Here is a 20,875-nt window from a genome sequence, read left to right on the forward strand (position 1 = left end):
AAAAAAAAAAAGCTCACGCACTTCAAAACCTAACCACTTTTTCGTTTTATTCTAAAAAAAAGGTTACGCAATCAGTGACTATGTGTAGTATGCACTAACATTTTGGGGTGCAACCGTAGGGTAATAATCACTCGAGTGGTGGGAGTAAACATCTCGAGATATCTCGAGTGATCTCAATAATCGAGTACCACTCGATTTTTCACTCGAAATCTCCCATCACTAGAAATTTTACTTTTTATTTGACATTGACAGCTGTACTCCTTACTGTCTCTTAAATTTGTTCGTATTGTTGGTTTTTTAATCAATTTTTCAGAATGGCAGCCCGTTCTGCAGCATCCAGGCGTGTGCCAGAAAATGAATCAACAATCGCTTATGTTCAGGCTGATGGACTGGTAAGTACTCACTTAAAACACGTTTAAGTAACCATACGGATATCCTAACCTAAAGTAAGACATTAAAAATGTTTAATTTTAGGCTGTTATGAAAATAGTGAAACACTGCCATGAAGAATCTACAACAAATATGGATATTGCTCAAGGAGCGTTATTGGGGCTGGTTGTCGATAACAGATTAGAAATAACCAATTGTTTTCCATTCCCAAAACAGACTGATGAAACTATGGATGAAGATGAGTATCAGCTAGCCATGATGCGCAGACTGCGGAGGGTTAATGTTGATCATTTCCATGTAGGTTGGTATCAAAGTGCTGACGTGGGAAACTTTTTAAGTCTTCCACTATTGGAATCACAATTTCACTATCAAACGTCGATAGAAGAATCTGTAGTTGTTATTTATGATACCCAGAAATCTTCCAGAGGTTTCCTCACTTTTAAAGCCTACCGTTTAACTCCTCAAGCCATCGAAATGTACAAGGAGGGTGAATTTACCCCTGAAGCTTTGTTGAAATTGAAAATAGGTTTTGAGAATTTATTTACTGAAGTACCATTCCTGATTAAGAACTCTCCATTGTCAAATATTATGATGTCAGAATTAGCAGAAATGGTGCCGGAAGAAGAAGGCTCTAAATTTTTAGATCTGGGCACTGCCTCTGTCTTGGAAGGTCAACTGCGCTGCTTGATGGATCGAGTCGATGAACTCAATCAAGAAGCTATTAAGTTTAACAGGTACCAACAGTTGGTTAACAGGCAACAGCAAGACAAGCAGCGCTACTTGCTTAAGCGGGCACAAGAAAACGCTGCCCGAGCAGCCAAAGACGAGCCGGCGCTACCAGAGGAAGACATCAATAAGCTGTTCAGACCACACCCTGTGCCGCCAAGGTTGAATCCGATGATTATCGCTGGGCAGATTAATACCTACAGCCAAGCCATCTCTCAGTTTTGCTCTCAATCTTTGGCTAAGCTGTATATTACGCAGGCATTACAGAATGCCAAGGAAACGAATAGTAATCATTAAATTTTTTATATTACTGTAAAACTTTCCCTTAAATAAAATACGAAACAATTTCAAAGTAATTCTTTTAAATTTAATTTTGATTGTGTTTAGTTTTATATATATATATTATTTGTGAAAACAATAAAATATTGAGTTTAAAAAAAATTTGAGTAAAAAAAATTACCATACATTTGCAGGTTTCGTAGAAACCTCTTGAAAAAGAGAAAATAAAAACACATGAAAACATGAAAAAGTTTCATGTTTTATGCATTAAACACCAAATTATTATGTAAAAATTAACTACAAAATGACCTGGATAAGTTTGGGAAATCCTAAAAAAGTAAGGGAATTCTATATTACTTTTGAACTATCGGCCCTGACTTGTAATTTATTCCTTTCAAATTTAAAGGTCTTTAAAAATGTTAAGTGCTGTTAAAGTTATTTCTGTATTCTTTAACTTCTCTTCGATTGAAATTTTAAAGGATTCCTTTGGCTAAAAGTCTTAATTTATGCAATGTTGATAAAGTTGAGAACTAACTAAATAAAAATGATAATCATTAGATGTGTTTGGTTACCAGGTTTAGAACGGTGTGAACTATAAGGTGAACTTTTAGAAGGTATATGAATAAAACATTAAGATGTAGACTTATAAAGTTATTTGATCCAGAAACTGAAAATCAATACATCAAATGCCTACCTTTTGTNACTTTTCTAAAAGTTCATATATATGACATGTATTTGGTGTCAAATTAATCAGCAAGGCATTAGCAATATAAAAAAACTAATTTGAGTATAGTTTTTTTTTAACAAAATTCATCTGATATATATAATGATATATATTTTGATATATATCACCCAAAACTAAATAGCATGCTATTTTACATCACTACAATAAAATATTGAGTTTAAAAAAAATTTGAGTAAAAAAAATTACCATACATTTGCAGGTTTCGTAGAAACCTGGAAAACTGGGAATACCGGGTAGTCGGGGAATTCATTGTTCTTCATAAAAAATGGGGAATAGTCGGAGAATTTAGAAGTATTCATAATAGTCGGGGGATTTTATGTTTGCAACCGTGAATTTTGTGAAAGCCAGCCCTGGGATTTTGAAAGAGAAAACTATGTGGTTCTGAAACCTTTATAAGAGGTTCTTTGGGTATAAATAAGATTATATAGTCGTCTTGATAAAGTTTCATGTTTTATGCATTAAACACCAAATTATTATGTAAAAATTAACTACAAAATGACCTGGATAAGTCTGGGAAATTCTAAAAAAGTCAGGGAATTCTATATTACTTTTGAACTATCGGCCCTGACTTGTAATTTATTCCTTTCAAATTTAAAGGTCTTTAAAAATGTTAAGTGCTGTTAAAGTTATTTCTGTATTCTTTAACTTCTCTTCGATTGAAATTTTAAAGGATTCCTTTGGCTAAAAGTCTTAATTTATGCAATGTTGATAAAGTTGAGAACTAACTAAATAAAAATGATAATCATTAGATGTGTTTGGTTACCAGGTTTAGAACGGTGTGAACTATAAGGTGAACTTTTAGAAGGTATATGAATAAAACATTAAGATGTAGACTTATAAAGTTATTTGATCCAGAAACTGAAAATCAATACGTCAAATGCCTAGCTTTCGTATATTTTGTGCCCAAAAAAAATTTAAACTTTAGCAAACGTTTTGTTAATGCGACTTAGAACGTTTAGAAGTTCAGAACGATATGAACTTGGTAACCAAACACCAAACATAACTACGTAAATCACAGATTAATAAAAAGTTGTATAATCATAACTTTTTATTTCCCGCCAATTTGCATTACAGCAGCGCCTCTTTTGACGCGTTCCCATAATGTAAAAGAACGAACTTCATTAAAGGGGTTTACAAAAATTAACTCGTAGTGATCTAGATATATCGTTCTCTCCCTCTAAAACCATAAGAATTACAAAGATAAAGATAGTGATCTGAGCAGTCCAAGTGAATTTTCGAAAACGCCTTAAGAATGTACCACTAAATTCATGTTACCTATTTAATTTTATTTTAAATATACTTGTTCTTTTGATTCGAATATATTCTTAATATAAAAGCAAAACAGTAGATCTATTAAGGAATATATTTGGAAACTAATTTTTTCTAAATTGAAAATTGCGAATTTTTATTAGCATTTTTGTATTTAAAATTTAATTACAGCGCGTTATTATACACCCCTTGGAATAACCTAGGATTACTTTTCTAATCGTTTGCAAGAAAAAGTGTAAACCGTTCATGCAAAAGTAAATTGCTGCTTTCTACTTTAATTAAAAAAAGTCGTAATAGTTTATAAATGTATAAAACATAAAATAATATTGAAATGAAAATACAGAATCAGGTATTTGTCACATTTTTAAATTTTATATACAGAGTGTTCCTGTTTTTTCGTTTATAACTTCAACAAAAGATATAGCTTGTAAAAATAATAGGGGTTTTCCTATAACATTTTTCTCTAAAACGTTACGTTTTCGTGGTAATAAAGAGTGTTAAACTTAAAAAAAATATTATTTTTTGAACTAATAAAAAATAAGCTAATATTTTGACGTGAAATAATTTTCGTCTAAAGTCACTGACGTAGTTATGGGATTTTGTTCGCATAAATCCCCCTAAACTCTGTACCAATAATGGAACAAATTTTTTCGGTTCAAGTATTAAATATTGCTCCTCTTTTCTATAAAAGGATATTCTTGAAAAGAGTAGCTAGGGATCCTCTGTTTGATATTTTGACTTGTAGTGAGTGTTATTATTTTATGGAATTACATAAATATTGGATAAGATATTGACAGAGACAGGCACAAGGCTGCAATTTCCAAACACTCTAAATCATTCTGGGTCTCTGTACAACCAATCACAAACGTGATAGAAAATAGCCAGTTTACGGCGCCAAATTTGAAATGTGGTATTATCTCACAGTTTTTTTAATTTGAAACCCCACTTTCAAGGTCTATAACTTCTCAGGGGTGAAGCTTAGTATAAAGGTAAGCTGCGTTAAATCACCATATTTTGGGCTCTCTTACATGCCCCTGCTATGTGTCGGTTCTTATGCGAAACACCCATAGTGTTAGAAGGAAAATTACAGATCTTGTTAAATAAAAAATAATTTATTGATTAATTTCCCTATTACATCAAACATTATTTTTACATTAATGAATATTTTTATATAATATAGAAGAGGTTTAATGCAAAATGCGTTCCAGACTTTTATTATGGTACCAAAAATAATACCATATCAAAAAAAATCGATCTGATTCATCGTCTTGTATTGACAAACTAAATTTGATCGACTTAAACCTCTTCTGCCTGTATGTATCTTCTTACATTTTCCTATGAGATTTACCTACTGTCTCCAGTAAGAACGAAAATTATTTTTTATTCACATTACTATTGCACAAGCTGGCCAAAATATACACAAAACGATTGTGCAACTATAGTTATACATTTAGTCATCAATATAAATGAATTGAACGCTGTTTTTCAGCTTAAACTAAAACAATATCACAAATAAAATAGATTCGACTAGAACAATAACAACTCCCGCTGATTTGAGAAATTTTATGCGGTTTTGAGAAACTGTTTGCATAAAGTGAATCAACTGATTCTGTTTTAAAAAATTTAAACTTAAGAAAACTGAAAAATTAAACAGATGTAAACAGTAACTGCCAAATTAGTTCTCCATTAAGATACATTCCTAACAATATTTACTATAGTCTTTTTACAGTACAAGTGATGATACTGGTGGAAACGAACATGTGGTGGAAAATGCGATATTGAAATCTTAAATTAGGACAGTTAATACATATCTCGAGTAGTGGTAGTCCCATTACAATATCTAAAACTGACAATTTATATATTTTGTAGGGCTAAATTTATGGTAACATGTAACCACTGGCTTTGCTTGTCCCATTTCAAAAATAGTCAGTATATACAGAGGACCTTTTTGTCTATTTCTTCCATAAAACTTAGACAGGTATTTTTCTTAAAGAATATATGATTTGAATTTTATACAGGGTGGTGGAGTATTCAAAAATTAAACATAAAATTTGCCGAATAATTAGTGGCAGAAAAAGGTGTCGATGTATTTGTAAAAATTGATTAAAATAGCTATTCTAGTATCTAGAACGCAAAAGTAGTTCGCGTTCGAGATGCAAACAATATTTTTTCGAAAACTGCCATAAAATAAGACAATTGTGTTATATGCAACAATTTAATTTATATTTGAAATCGTTTGAACCGTGTTTGAATCAAAAGGGTTCAAACAAATTAATAAAATTAGACCTTCGACGATATGGTCAGTACACTAAAGGCGTGTTTAAACTGAACGAACATAGAGCTAGAGCTAGAACAAGAGCATTCTTTCTCGATCTTTTAGTGTAAACGAAAGATCGTTCTTAGCGTTTACACCAAAATATCATCGAGCAAGAATGAGAACCAAGAACTAGAATTCTTGCATAGATATTTAGATCAGCCGAGCGAATGCTCGAACACAAGAACACTTTGAAGAGACCGCTCCGGGGAGCGAGCACGTCCGAACACGCAAGAACGCTCTAAGCATCTGTTCGCACGCTCTACTACCGTTTACATCAAGCGAGCGAGCATTCTTAGAATATTCCATAGAATCTTTACGAACGCAAACAAAACAATGAAAGAATGCTCAACGTTTGTTTACACTAAATGAATTTGATACAGTGGGGATAGAATGAGCATTCGCTCGTCTGATGTAAATCGGTCTTAAAAGATCGAGAAAGAATGCTCTTGTTCTAGCTCTAGCTCTATGTTCGTTCAGTTTAAACGCGCCTTTAGTCGACGCAGAGCGTTCTAGTACGGCAGCGAAGACATTTATAGAAAATTCTATACAAAAAAAAAACTTCAGTCGCAAATAAATTGTTACCATCTTCAGCAAAGCCTAAAGGATCTTCTCAATAATTCAACGTGCCCAGTAAACAAATAATTACAGCAGCAGCCTCATTGAGCACCCAGAACTAAAAGTTACGATAACACAGAGCCAAACAAAAAAAAAGTTGTCTGTACTTTTCATGCGACATAATATGTCATCCAGAAGTATTTTTGCCTCCTGATCACGAATCCTGTGTCAGAATTGGGCTATCACAGGAATTACCTAACCTCAATAAACATATTAAAAACAGCAAAAATTCACGAAAAAGTGCTAGGAGAAAAATCCGTGGTCAGAATTGGTGGTTCTTTTTCTAACCTCAAAATAAAAACGGGTCAATTAAAGTCAGATATCACGAATTTTCAAAAAATAACAGATTTGGTATACGAGGGTTTTCGAGGTCACTGATCACGGATCCGAAGTCAATTTTACAAAATTCAAGATGGCGGACCGAAGATGGCCGACCAAATCTTCAAAAAATAACAGATTCGCGCCAAATTTTGTTAAAGGGGGGTTTTAGGGTCGCTGATCACGAATTCGAGGTCAATTTTGCAAAATTCAAGATGGCGGCCGACCAAATTTTCAAAAAATAACACATTCGCGCCAAAGTTCGTTGACGGGATTCTGTTTATTTTTTGAAAATTTGTGTATAGCTGTGTAATTGACAGCACTGGATCTGGCATTTTAGCTCTCTGATGCTCACTGCATTATCGGCACTTTCAGCTTACATGTACTGCGAAATAAATTGTAATCATCCTGTTTATAATAATTACTGTTTTATATTGAAATGTTATATTACTTTAAATGTATATTGTTTTATTAATAAAATTATAAATAAGTATCGTAAAAGACACTTTGTCAACCGAAAATTTAACGAAAATGTCGACTTTTGATGATAGTTCTCGAAAAAATATACTTTTGGAGATTTCTACAGGGTGTCCTACTTAAGATGAATGGATGGAAACGTTCTTAGGAAAGTATAGAAGACATCGAAGATAACGCAAGGTCTGGGTGCAATAGAACATCTATCGATGATGAACGTGGAAAAAGTTAAAGAGATTGTGCTTCCCGATCCCGATAAAAGAATCACCGTCAGAGAGGTTGTTGAAGATATAGGAATTTCATATGTCTTACGCGAAGCGATTTTTACGAATGTTTTGAGCATGGAACTAATGGTAGCAAAATTTGTTCCGGAACTGCTGAATTTATTAAATAAGTAAAACAATTCCAATCAAAATTTATCGTGAAAGCTATTTAATTTTGGAATACATACTCCCTGTATATTAATCAGGAAACCATGCGCACTATACATACCGCATTTTGAAGAAACATTTACACATCAGCATGGCACAGGATTCCAAATTCGCGGGTTGAGATCATGATCGTTTACAGATTCATCATTGAAAAAAATCAAATCGTCCCAATATTATTCGACACGTTCTGATTGACCGGCTTGAACGGTTCAACGGTGTCCACGATGGCCTCGCTGAGATACAGCCTGATTTTAGGCGGCAGGAAGAGTTTCTCCAGGTCCTGCCTGCTCTTGATCCTCTTGACTATCACCGCCCTGCAGCGGTCTTGAAGGTTCACGAAGTCTCTCTTCATGGCGTCCAGGAACATCTCAGTCTTTGCGGCAGTCGAGCAGATGATGGGGTAGAGGGGTTCCTTCACCTCGTTCAGGCCCCTGAAGGCGACGCCCAGGCATTTCTCGTCCTTGTAGTAGGTCAGGGTGCCGGCGATGCCGTCGAACAGGATGCCTATCTTCGTCGCGACGTTCTCCCGGAAGGGTTTGGTGTAGTGCGTCCACCTGCCCCCGTGCCAGAGGAGGCCCTTGTGGGAGAGGCCCCAGCCTTGGTCGTCCTTGCCCAGCAGATTGGTGAAGGAATCGGCGTGAAGGCGGGCTTTTTTTGTACCTGCAAATGGACCTTTTAATAACACTCTCTAATTAGGTTACAAAATAAAATTGGAATACTGTTAAAGCAACTATACAGGGTGATTCAGTCATAATGTCATTAATTTTAACCACGTATTCGGAAGGCTTAATAAAGACAGAAAATCGAACAGCGTTGCCAAGTTCACATCATAATCTGTGTTCACATTTAATTAATCCGCTTTAGTATACGGATACATATGTACGAAACCAATAAAACGCAAGTAAATAAAGGATCATATGCTGCCTTTTATTATAACTAATTTTAATAATTTATTGCAAAATGTTTTAACAAGCCTGATTTCTCGAAGTCAACTTTCGTTAAAAGAAAATAAATAAAGCAAAGGTTTGTAGGCACACTGTATTTTATCAAATAAAAAAAGTCGGCACACTATAAATACCCGAATAAACAAAATACACTACACACGGTTACAAAACCTTTACCTAACAATTTAAAGCGTTTATTCAAATCTACCACCCCGCATTATCTCCCGCATTTATCCCGCAAAGGAGTTAACATAACACATTTTCAAAAAGTTCAAGCTTTTGAAACAGCTGTTTTCCCCCATCGTCTTGAATTTTGCAATTGGTTCCTAAGTGCAGCACAACTTTATTAACAAAGTGCTCTGGACGGATGAATGCTGTTTTACTCGTGCTGGCATTTTAAACAGGTAAAAAACATAAGTATTGCTTTCTCAAAAACAATAAGTGCCTACCTAGGATACATCAAAGTTTAGATTTACACTAAAGTTTACATTTATTATGTAAACTTTGGTTATACGCAACTGCATATTGAAATACTAAAACTGTGTAATATTTAACATAATAAATTATGAAACATGAAAACGTTAATAATATTAAAAATGATAAATTGTAATAACCGTACATTCGAAAACAATCATCCCTATTCATTGATGACACCATTTTCCTTTGATAAAAGACCGATAACTGTTTGCTCTACTTTGCATGGAATACGATCCTACTACAGTTCGTATTAGTCTAGGAGCCAGATCAGGTTCCGTGTACTAGCTGTAAAAATAAACTTTTTACAGCCATTTCAACATTTAATTTGTTGATAACAATAAATCTGACCACTTTCAGGCTTTGCGACCAAGTTTTTTGGATTCAGGAGGTCAAAATACTTTAGAATAAGTTGTTTGCAGCCGTGGTACTCTCGTTAGCAACGGAACCCTGTCTGGCTCCTAGACTAAAGTGCACACGTGCAAATTAGAAGGTTATTGATCTCGACACAGGTTAGCCTTGGTCGGAAACACGTAGCGAGTTGTTTATTTGTCTCTGTCCGATTATATTTTTATCTTCTATTACTTACAGTCAATATTTAAATACTACATACATTTCACCCTCTCTTTATAATTTATCTAGTGAGTGTTGTTTTTTTATGTCATTATTTCTGTAATGAAATTGAAATGGTTATGAAATGAAATTTAAATTATTTGAACTCTTGGGGTTTTGTAACTTCAATATTAAATTTTATTTAAAGTGAAACAGAGCTAATTTCTTTGCAGCCATAATAGTCACATTTGGTCAGATGAAAACTCGCTCACTACTCGTCGGTTTAGCTTTCAGAGGAGATTCGGTGTCAATGTATGGATAGGAGTACACAGGGTCGGAAAGTCCCCATGGTTCATCGGCCGTTACGTGAGAGCGATAAAGTAAGTCATAGAAATCCGTGCGAGAGTTAAATAATTATTTGAAAATAGTTTTTTTCAGCTTAAATATGCATTTAATTTTTTTTTAATCACGCCATCGTATTATCTCATTTTTCTCTATTTGCTCTTAAAACTAAATGACATTATGACTGAATCACCCTGTATAAACTAATATTCAAGACAATCAATGAAACAATACTTTTTTACCTATTCCGAACATCATACTCGTCCCGAATATCCTCCTGGACAAGTGCAGCTCCCAGAAGTACCGCCCGTTGTTGAGTACCCTGGTACCTCTCACCCCGGCGGTGCCGCTGCTCCAATTCGGGTGGAAATGAGCGATCCTGAAGTTGGATCCGTACAGTCGGACCTCGGGACTCCTTTCTCTGCGGTCCCATGTCCAGAGGTCGTCACAGCCGTTGCGCAAGGGGTTGGTATCCGCCCCCGAGGCCATTTCTTCGGCTTCGCCCCCAGAAGCCTCCGCCATCTGCTATGCTGAGGGGGGATGCCACACCTGAGGGGGCTCATCGACTCTGAAGCAGACATACATCGGTTTACAGTTTATATCGACAAACTTTAAAGGGAGATTAGAGCTGCATATTGCTCTACGCCGAGAGAAATTTTTTGCTACTGTTGGTAAAAATTCACTAATTGTAGCAAAATATCCGCATTAAATAGTCTCCAAGTGATTTGTCTTCTTAGCGCAACGAAATATGCTTTTCACTCGCAGTAAGTAGAAAGCTTTGCTAGAAATTTTTGTTACTCCAAGCGAGTCAACTTTTTAAATCCTAAATGTGGGTCCCAATAAATATAAGAAGGTTAATTCAATTGCTGTTGGTGAGTTGAATAATATATTATACAGGGTGTTAATTAGGAATGTGCACAAACTCTAAGTAAATTTTGAAATATTCCTTTTTCTATTACATCTCTGAAGTGGTTTGATGCAGAATGATGAGACTTAGGTTAATAATTTATCTAATCAAAAATAACAATCTAGTGAATTCGAAGTTAAATACGTGTACCAGTGACGGAGACACCGGGAGTTACTTTCACTGACAACCCCAAAAGTTTGATGCCATAGTAACTTTTTGTGGTGTTTCCAAGAAAAAAGGTCGCCTTCATTTTATTCGAAAAACGAATAATTTTCGATTTATCTCTTTTAAATTTCTTTTAACGTTACCAAACAATCTATAAAATGTAAAAGAACTACAGAACTTATCGTTTCCCAAAAAAAGTTTATAGGACTTTTTTGCTAGCAATACAAATTAACCGTCACAATTTCGAAAAAATTAATGTCGTGAAATTTTGTATTTTTGATAGAGGTAGCAAGTGGTGTGATCCTCAAAAAAATAGCACCATTATTTCCTCGGATTTTTCATAATTGTTTTGTATTTAAAATCGTAATAATGGTAGTAAAGAGTTCTAGAATTGTGTTAAATTTAATGAAGTGCTCGGTAACGTTAATGAACATTCAAAAAAGTAATAATTTCAAAAATATCTTATACTTATTCTTGAAACCATCTTAAAGAGTTAGAAGTAATAGCAGAATTTTCAAAATATGCATCAGTCGCGTCTTTTTTAGTTTCTAATGAAAGTAATGTCCGGATCTCCATCCGCGGCAGTGCTACATATGTTTTTATCCGAATTCATTTTCGTCTTCAGACATTTTAAAAAGTAATTTTTTTTCAATTTCAACACTCCGCATCTCGAAATATAATATAATATGCGGACTCATATTTATAACCTTTTTGGTTTATTAAATTCACTGAAAAGACACCTTAAAGCTTGTCGACGTACTTAAATAACACTCTGTGCATATATGCGTACTTAAAAATTTAATTCAGAATACATATATTTTTTCACATGTTTTCCAATACTCTTACGAAACTTCATTTCATATTAAATTCGTTTGTCTGAGGAGTTTTTGTTTTCGAAATGCAGGCCTCAGCTATCTATAATCATATTTAAATGAATTTTGGTACTTAAAAGAAGACTTTTAACTTACCCGTTGGACCTAGATTAGAAAATGAAATAGTTGGTAAACATTACTGTCCAAACTTAATCAAAAACATTTTTTGATTAAGTTTGGACAGTACCATCTAAATTTATTAATGTTTTTTCGAAATAAAGTTCAGTGATATACTTTTTAATATAAAAAAGAGTAAATTAAAATTGTACCAATTAAAAGATCATTTAAAAGTAGTATCAAATATCAGTCAATTCCCTTCGTGGTTTTCTAATATTACAAAAAATTTTCATTAATTTTCAAAACTTTAACATCACCTTACGAGATAAAAATTTATTGCCAAGTTATTTTTCAATAACTATTTATTTTTGGGTTTTGTCTTACATCAAGTAAAATGTCTCGCATCATATACTTTGCACATGCTTTTATAAGAATGGAATTAATCATAGCAACACAGTTACAAATTTAAAAATATGTTTGAAGTTTACAGACATATGAGACGAAATGTTGTTGGAATCCCAACATATTAATGGGATTTGCTTTAGAAATGTGAATAGTTACCCTCTTCGTATACATATATGAGTCATATATCTGTAAACCGTACGTACATTTAAATCGATATCGTGGAAGAATGCACATAAAATCGGCAATTAGAGATAAAAAAAACTACAAACTAGGTATTAAAATTACAGTCATACGTTTTTAAATATTGAAGAGTAGTTCTGAAGTTTTTAGAAAGTGTTATATATATTTTGCAGTAGGTAACCATTATGCAATTGTTTTTGTTTTATTTTCAACTGTTTCAAATTTTCAGTTTAATAAAAGTACATAGTAAAAAATTAATGTAATGTCTTGGATTGAATTATAATAAGCATAAGGAAAACCGAATATAACAAATCTTCACAGAGATTTTAGAGTTAACATGAAGGAAGGCCCTTTGAAATTGTTTGTAGATGATTGACCTGAACACCTATATATTGATTATTTATATATTTCAGTTTCTGTTTTTCGCCTATTTACGGCATTGCAATCGACACAAAAAATATAAAACAGAGTTAACAATATGGTGCATTGATTTATTATAAAATACTTATAATCGCAATAGATACACTTATTCTTGGTTGGATGATATTGCAGTGTTCATATCGAGCTATTTCGGAATTATTTTCTCATTTTTTTTTTAAATTGATATAACTGCACGCTTTTGCCCTGTGCTCATTAAACATGTATGCAGGTGATAACAATGGCGGCCTTATCGATTATTTAGTGATAAGAAACCTGACAAAAACTGCACGAAATTTTTCACACAATCCGCTCGAACTTACCGTCTGATCCTGAATTCCCTATCCACACTCTTAGTAGGCTGCACACTGGTCATTTTCCTCTATCCGCGAATATTTCTCGGCACCAATATTAAAGAAATATCCCGCGGCGCGCTGCAAGTGGACGTCGCGACGGTGCGAGGGTTGAGACCGTTCGCGACTCGAACAGAGTCATATCTGCGCAACCTAGATAGATGGGGTAGGGAAATCGCGAGGTGATATGGAGAAACCCACCCTCGCACTAAATGCTCAGCTAGGATCGGGGGGGTTCAATGACCCTCTGCAATTAATATGTGGATATTTTAAGGGGAATTTTTAAGCTGCATATTTATGGCGAGGAGTTCCACACTTGTGAAGTTTGGGGGAGGTATGGGGTTGGGGATTATCTAAATGTTTGATTTGTGCTTCGGCGCAAGAGAGATGATCGGCCTGGACTGTACGAAACTTTAGAAGAAAAAATAATAATTGAAAACCTGTATATTAAGGAAATAATGGTACTGAACTTTAAAAAGATATTTTTTTAATTAAAAATGTATTATTAGGGTTATTTTTTCAATGCAATCAGCAAGGATTTTACTTACTCTGTGGATATACTAACAGAACACTTTGGAATTGAATTGAAACCATCTAATATTAAATAACCTCTATATTTTAAATATATCACAGTTTATTCTCGCTACACAATTGTATAAATATACGAAATTTAAACTTGAAAAAATCAATGGTACATCGACAATGCTGCCCTCTAAATTTAAAAAGATTCTACCCAAACTTCTACTTCTACCCGGTAGAGGGCACCGTCGTCTTCAACCTCTAAAACCCGCAGTAAACCCCTAACCACTACTGTCATAGCTGTCACCTGTCACAACAAATCTTTGATACATATTTTGGCGATTATTTAATATTGTGTTGTGACTGTGCATAAAAATGGCTCCCCATGGGAAATGCTGTGGCGACGGAGGTCATCATCATGAAGAACCGGGTGAAATGGGCATCCATTACAGCTTATATACCAAGATTAACAAGGATAATCTAGAATGTCTCAATGAAGTCAGGGAAGGATCAGGAAAAACAGTTTTTAAACCCTGGGAGGAACGTCTCAACTTCGACTTGGTAAGTGGGGTTATGTTTTTTGTTGATATTTTTGTGTATTAACCATAGAATTAGGTCTAAGGTTTTCCTCAGTTTGTAGAGTCGGATGGCGATGAAGAACTATTATTTAACATTCCCTTTGTGGGAAACGTAAAGTTGAAAGGTATTATAGTAATAGGAGAAGACTCTGATAATCATCCCTCAAAAATGAGACTGTAAGTGAAATGTAATGTAATAGTCAGAGAGTGTTATAAAAATTTGGTCCTTGTAGGTTTAAAAATAGACCTTCTATGACTTTCGATGACATAAATGCAGTACCAGACCAGGAATTTGAATTAGTTAAGGATAATACTGGTCTTACTGAATATGTAACTAAGTAAGACGTATATGTTTCTTATATTATTTCATTCTTACATTGCTACGGTTTTAGGGTAGTTACATTTAACAATGTGAGCCACTTAACAATGCATTTTCCGACCAATTTCGGAGCGGAAACTACTAGGATTTATTATATTGGCCTTAAAGGCGAATATTTCGAGCCGCATCATCACGGCGTTACTATTTGTACGTACGAAGCGAGGCCAATGTCGCAGGATCATAAAAATCCTCTAGAAGAATTCACCCAATCTAGGCTGGGACAGTAAGAATATCTTTTCCAGTACTTAGAGTTGTTTAACAGCATTTGTTATAATTTGTGATGTTTAAAACCTAAAATTTTATTACCTGTTTAGTTTCAAGTGTTAATAAATAATTTGTATATTGTTTTAAAATTTTCTTATTTATGTTACCTTGGGTGTAAGTAAACAAAATAAATAACATTTTTGAAGGTCGAAGTGACTGCAAATGGAGATGCGTGAAGTTTACAACCTTTTCTCAGTAATAGGCATTCAAATAATAACAAATGCCTTACTTAGAAACAATAGGCAGTTTTTTTTTGGAGGGAAAAATATTCACTTCAATGAAGGAAATTATTAAGCATGACGAACATCTTCCAGTAAAAAAAAACTACTTTGCCTCTTGTTGCTCTCTGGTTGCACTATTTTTAAATGCTCACTTTATTTCAGGTCTGTTTTGCAACCAAATAAAGTACAGACAAAATACAGTGGTTATTTTGACAAATCTTAAGACTATAATGCTCGCATTTCTCAAATGGCTACATTGCTTCAAAGGCCTTTTTCGTTAATTATGTCTCTCAACAGGTATACTACTAAGCCAAAGTATAATAAGACTGTGTAACAATTAGACTTAATTTCAGTTTTTGTTGAAGTGCCTTTTGGTGACAATTAATTCTGAAAGTTCAATTTAAAATAAGTGCAGGGGAAACATTATATTATGTTAGATGTTAGTTTGTATCAATCTTATTTATAAATCGTATATTGAATATCAGGTATATATTTTTATGTGGGCATTATTTGGACTGAACTGCTTAGAACGATGCATATCGAGCAGTTTTACAGGTGATACATTTATTAATTATTATAGTCGGGATCTATTTAGAATTTAGTTATATTAGGTCGAATATCATAATTATTGTGATAGATAATATAAAATTTAAAAATCAAGTCTAAACTTTTTTTTATTATATTCATTGTTTTAAGAATTGAATAAAATTTTATAATAAATAGTTACTTAATAAATGTTAACAGCAACTGGTTATGCAGTCGTGAATACACTAACCTGTATAGTAAGTTGCATAAGGGTTCCAATTTTTAAAGAAATGCATGTAGAAATTAGTTACATTTACATTTCTAATTTATATCATATTTGGAATCAAGTACATACTATCTTTTTTCATATTAGAATTTCAGTTTTAATATTAAAGAAGGTTTTGTAAATACCACGAATGCATTAGTCTGTATAGTAAATTGCACAAGTGTTCTAGTTTCACAAGAAATTTTAATTTCCACTCTAGATTTAGATGCCCATGACCCATGACAGTATTGTTTTGTTTATACCTAGCAGTATTTTTCGTTATAAAAAAATTACAAAAAGTATAGTGTAACGCTTTTCTAGCAAAGTTTTTAGCACAATAGAACTAAGGTAAGTCGGTAAGTATTTATTTGTTTAAATAAAATATTTAATTCCTTTTTTCTACAAAACTAAATGAATTTGTATATGTATGATATACTGTTTATTTGTGATGTCTGTTATAATTAAATGGCTAGGCAGGCTAGGTACATATTTTAATGTTTCTTGTATAATGATTTCTATTTAATTGATTTTGAAATAGATATTTAATAATGTTAACGATGTTATGTAGGTTTTCAATACTCTCATTAGCTTTTTATGTCCGTGAGAAAAACAAATAAAACAAATTCATAGGAGTAAAATCCATTTATTAACAATATAAGAGCTGAAAACAAATCACTAAGTTTTTTTATGTAGACTTCTGGAAATTCTTAAATCTACGCCCCTAAGAAACTTAGTGAGATGTTAAATTTTATGTCCGTATTAAAATAACAATGAATTTCTTATAAATTAATAAACGTCACACCCTAAATGGAATGTTTCTTAACCGTATATATATACTACAGCTAAACATTAATTATTAAAAGCTCAAGAATTACACAACATTTATCTATTTACTAAGTAAACAGACATATTTTAATTTATTTTTATTATAGAAATATAAACCAATTCACAAAATATTTGCAAATTGCTTTTCTAATATTCATCAGTCATTTTTCTATATAATATTACTAACCTTAATACATAAATATTTTTATTATTATGACTATATACACATAGTAATGTACATAGTGAAAAAGTAAATAATACATACTGCTCTAAATCCTTTCTATGTTTATATAGCCCTGTAAATTATTGAAGTGGTTTATGCACATAGGAAAGCCTTAAAAATTATATTGATATGAACTTGATTTTGTATACCTTTCCAGTTTTTGTCACTCAAACGCTCCTTCCAGCAACTTAAATTAGCATATAAATATATTCTGTTTGGTTTTAATAAAATAAGATATATGATAACGTAACTGAGTATTTTTTACAACATACCCTGTTTAAAAAAAAAAGTAGGTGATTTAACAGAATTATCCTGGTAGTAATCTGTCTAAAATAATTTTTTTATACACAAATGCAGTAATCTTGATGTTGGAAACGACATAACTCATCAAATTACGTCAGCATGAACGACCCAATTTTCTAGGAACCACTTATTTATTTTATCGTATTGTTAGGAGCCACAGTCGGGCCTACTGTTACAGTCTCTGTCTGATTTTCTATTTCGGTAACTGCAGCACTGTCAGCGAAAAGCACATCGGGCAGCGAGCCAGACTCTTCCGCTAGTTCTTCGGGTACTTTTTCAACATTCGACACAGTCGTAAATGGTTCAGATGTAGTAATCTCCGCTTCTGTACTGGTAACAGGCAAATTGTTTGCAGTCGTGAACAAAACTTTGTCTATGTAGAACATCGTGCCTAGGTTGTAAACGAACACCTCGCTTTCTACTATCGTTGCATCGTTTACGTCGACATGACCTTAAAAAAGAATTAGATTTATATTAATTAAGTGGTGGCGCCATCTGAGGAATAAATATTAAACTACAAGTGAAATTGTTTGACTCTTACCGTTGGCCCTTTTAACAGCAATAGTCTTGTTTCCCAGCGTTGTCAGTTGGTTTCCGTCTATCAAATCCTTGTCGTACAGTCTTCCCTTTACGAAATGATTCAACAAGATCTGAAGTCCATCACCGTTGGACAGATAATTGTCAGGCATTTTGTCCAGTCCCAATTCTTCGAATGCTGTATCAGTGGGTACAAAGAAAGTGTAGCCCGCACCTGAGACGTGTGGTGCCAGATCGGCCAGATTCAAGAACCTGGTGACGTGTGTGAATCTTTTGTCTCTCTCGAGGGCTAGAAAGGCGTGAGAGAGGAACTGGGCTCCAAACCAGGGAAAAGCCAACAGGGGAGGCGTCTCTTTATCTTTGTGTTGTTGGTGTAGCTTCGACACTACTGATTCGCTGACGAACAGGACTTCACCGATAAACATAATGTTACCTTTCGCTACTGGGGTGTCACCCTTGACTATCGTGGCTCCATTTACAGTGAGACTTGCTGAAATAGGAAAAAACGTGGACGTTGTTTTTTTTTCGGGATACGATCATCAAATATCTTGTTTTAAAGTGAGAATATCAAAAGAAGTGGTGATCTAAACTTTTATGTGCTTCATATATCAATTTAGAAAAAAAAAAAAAAAATTGTAAATTCGAATATGGAGATGAAAAAGGCCACTTTATACATCCTATATATATCTGCCCCCAATCTGGCTAGGTGCCAGAAGAAGGCATACATTACTTCCTTTAGATTTATTCATTTTTTTTATTGGGAAATACCTACGAGCCTTCTTGAATACAATTTCTTTCCCTCCTAGCGTTTTCACGACGTCTCCATCTTTTATCGTCTCCTGCTTCAAACGCCCCTGCACGAAGTGATTGACGATGACACTCTCCGTAAATTCCGGAACGCTGAATGGGTAGAAACCCCAGTCGATGGGGTGCCACCTCTGGAAAGCGTGATCCGTTGGAACGAACACAGTGTATTCCTCATCTGTGAAGAGCAAATATATTTAGTTTTGTAGAGTTTATTTCTAATAGAGATCGTAACCACCTACCTTCCCGTAGAAGCTTGGACACATTCGACCGCGACAGGAAGTGCTGGAACACTCTGACGCCACTCTTGAGGTAGGACAATACTTCCATTATGTTTTCTACGAAGGTGGTGTTCGATAGGGCTTTGCTTTCTTCCTTGGACGTGACTACAGAGTACGCGGATATGTCGACTAACTTTCCTTGGGAGGCATTCTTTCTCATCAGTTGGTCCTCGGGGAAGAGGTAGTTGTCCAGGACTACGAGCAGACCATTCGGGACCTGGTGGAAGAACGGTTAGTGATGAATATATATTTCTGAACATATAGTTAGGTACCTAGTAAAAATATAAAGTCTTACAAGTCCAAAAAAAATTTCTGATTTTGAAACCATAATTGATTTCCAGATTATAGGTATTGAAAAATTTTTAATACTGTTTTTTTTTATATAATTGAGTACAAAAAATGTGTATATGTTTTATTAGCGATTTTAATGTTTCTGACTCATAGTCAGATCTAAATTTGAATTTGCTTCAATTATTTGGCAAACACAGCTTCAAAATTTGTTTTAAAAATGTACGTCTTAATATTATGGTGCTACTTAGTACAGAATTTGGTATAATTTTATTGTGTAGATGTAAAGTTCCACGTATCACAATTCTATACAAGCTCTTCAATAATTTATTGAACAAAATAATAATAAATTTTACGATTGTTGTATTGCATCACTCACTCTCTAATATTATAAACTTACTTTATTTTAGTTTTTTACATCCTCAGAAGTTGTTTCACAATTCCTTACCATTTTTTATCCAATGTTTTATTTTATTACTTACTTTTACATTTTGTATAGTGTAAATATTACAAATATCTAATATATTGTGAACAATATTTAATTATTAAAGTTTGGCGCGCAAAATAATGTTTTAAACGGGCGTTTGCTGTAGCGCCAATTCGTGATGTCATTTAGTGCGATATCGAATTGAGAAGATGAGTGACAGGACAGGTCTGTCAGACGGCATGAATATAGTAAATGAAAAGAGTTTAGAGACTACTAAATTGCTTTGCTTCAAGATTGCCACGTTTTCAGATATTGTCAGAAAATGAAATAACGAGACTAAAAACTTGCCTTGTAGTCTTTTATTTCTGTGCGGATTCATTATTTAACAATTGTAAATTTAAAAAAATATTAAATTAAAACAAATTTGGTGGACAACTGTGACGTGGTGTTAAACTACGTCTTCATTGCACCATCTATTAATAGGAAGTTCAACTGAAATTTCATACCACTGGCCTTCTCTGTTTATTTACTAATAGAGGGCCACAGTCTATTACGCCACAATGGTGTTAACAACGGTTCGATCTAAAAAATTTTTAAATGAAATAAATATAATAAAAATTATATACCTACATTTTAGCTGTATAGTTCGGATTAAATTCATTGTAGAGTATTATTAAGTAGCAAAATACTATATGTTTTTTCTATGCAAACACCTCATTGTAGTCTAAACTGCAGGCTGCTGAGAAGCGTGTTGTCTTCTTAGTCGCACTAAATGACGTCGCAATCTGTTCTTGATAACATGACAAAATTTAAATTTCACAAATGTCTATAGTTAATATATAGAAGTTAATTTTTTTACTACTGTTAGTTTCATCCGAAATTGATGATGAAACGCTTATTTCAACTCAAGAACTTGTCGAAAATAACGAAAAACTTATTATTTAAAAATTAAATAAAAAATAAATTAATATACTTTTATTGCTCTTAATATTTTTGTAAAATAAAAATAAAATAATTATCCTATACAATAAATTATCCAATAACTTTTTTATTTTTCGAGACCGCTAGGTCAATTATTATTATTAGGTTAATTTTACGATTTAAAAAGCTTATTTAGTTTAGTTTTGGTATAACTTTCAAGTCAATTTTAGCCATTTATAAAACCAAAAATCGAATATTTAAATTTTACTAATTACTTGCAAAA

At 33.4% G+C, this 20,875-nt stretch overlaps 4 protein-coding genes across 4 annotated transcripts in view; 2 read left to right on the forward strand and 2 right to left on the reverse strand.

The window, feature by feature from the left end:
* The first annotated feature begins 227 nt into the window (after positions 1–227).
* LOC108909111 (eukaryotic translation initiation factor 3 subunit H) lies at positions 228–1,468 on the forward strand. Its single transcript, XM_018713345.2, has 2 exons — positions 228–392; positions 475–1,468. The coding sequence occupies exons 1-2, from the start codon at positions 315–317 to the stop codon at positions 1,411–1,413; spliced, it is 1,017 nt and encodes a 338-aa protein (XP_018568861.1). The 5' UTR covers positions 228–314; the 3' UTR covers positions 1,414–1,468.
* A 5,942-nt stretch (positions 1,469–7,410) lies between these two features.
* Positions 7,411–10,398, reverse strand: LOC108909109 (SPRY domain-containing SOCS box protein 3). Its single transcript, XM_018713343.2, has 2 exons — positions 10,119–10,398; positions 7,411–8,224 (listed from the first exon to the last, which is right to left on the reverse strand). The coding sequence occupies exons 1-2, from the start codon at positions 10,396–10,398 to the stop codon at positions 7,722–7,724; spliced, it is 783 nt and encodes a 260-aa protein (XP_018568859.1). The 3' UTR covers positions 7,411–7,721.
* Positions 10,399–14,057: 3,659 nt separating this feature from the next.
* Positions 14,058–15,049, forward strand: LOC108909113 (PITH domain-containing protein GA19395). The gene is made up of 4 exons (XM_018713347.1): positions 14,058–14,312; positions 14,385–14,506; positions 14,563–14,667; positions 14,722–15,049. The coding sequence occupies exons 1-4, from the start codon at positions 14,127–14,129 to the stop codon at positions 14,933–14,935; spliced, it is 627 nt and encodes a 208-aa protein (XP_018568863.1). The 5' UTR covers positions 14,058–14,126; the 3' UTR covers positions 14,936–15,049.
* A 1,561-nt stretch (positions 15,050–16,610) lies between these two features.
* The window catches only part of LOC108909119, a 72,165-nt gene continuing 67,900 nt past the window's right edge, over positions 16,611–20,875 (reverse strand). Inside the window, exons 3-6 of the mRNA XM_018713355.1 lie at positions 18,918–19,173; positions 18,644–18,853; positions 17,876–18,361; positions 16,611–17,785 (exon numbers count right to left, since the gene is read on the reverse strand). Coding sequence (XP_018568871.1) covers positions 17,466–17,785; positions 17,876–18,361; positions 18,644–18,853; positions 18,918–19,173 — 1,272 coding nt within the window. The 3' untranslated portion in view covers positions 16,611–17,465. The remainder of the gene's footprint in view (positions 17,786–17,875; positions 18,362–18,643; positions 18,854–18,917; positions 19,174–20,875) is intronic.

This window comes from Anoplophora glabripennis, unplaced genomic scaffold (assembly GCF_000390285.2).
Source record: "Anoplophora glabripennis isolate ALB-LARVAE unplaced genomic scaffold, Agla_2.0 scaffold362, whole genome shotgun sequence".
In the NCBI taxonomy this organism is placed as follows: domain Eukaryota; kingdom Metazoa; phylum Arthropoda; class Insecta; order Coleoptera; family Cerambycidae; genus Anoplophora; species Anoplophora glabripennis.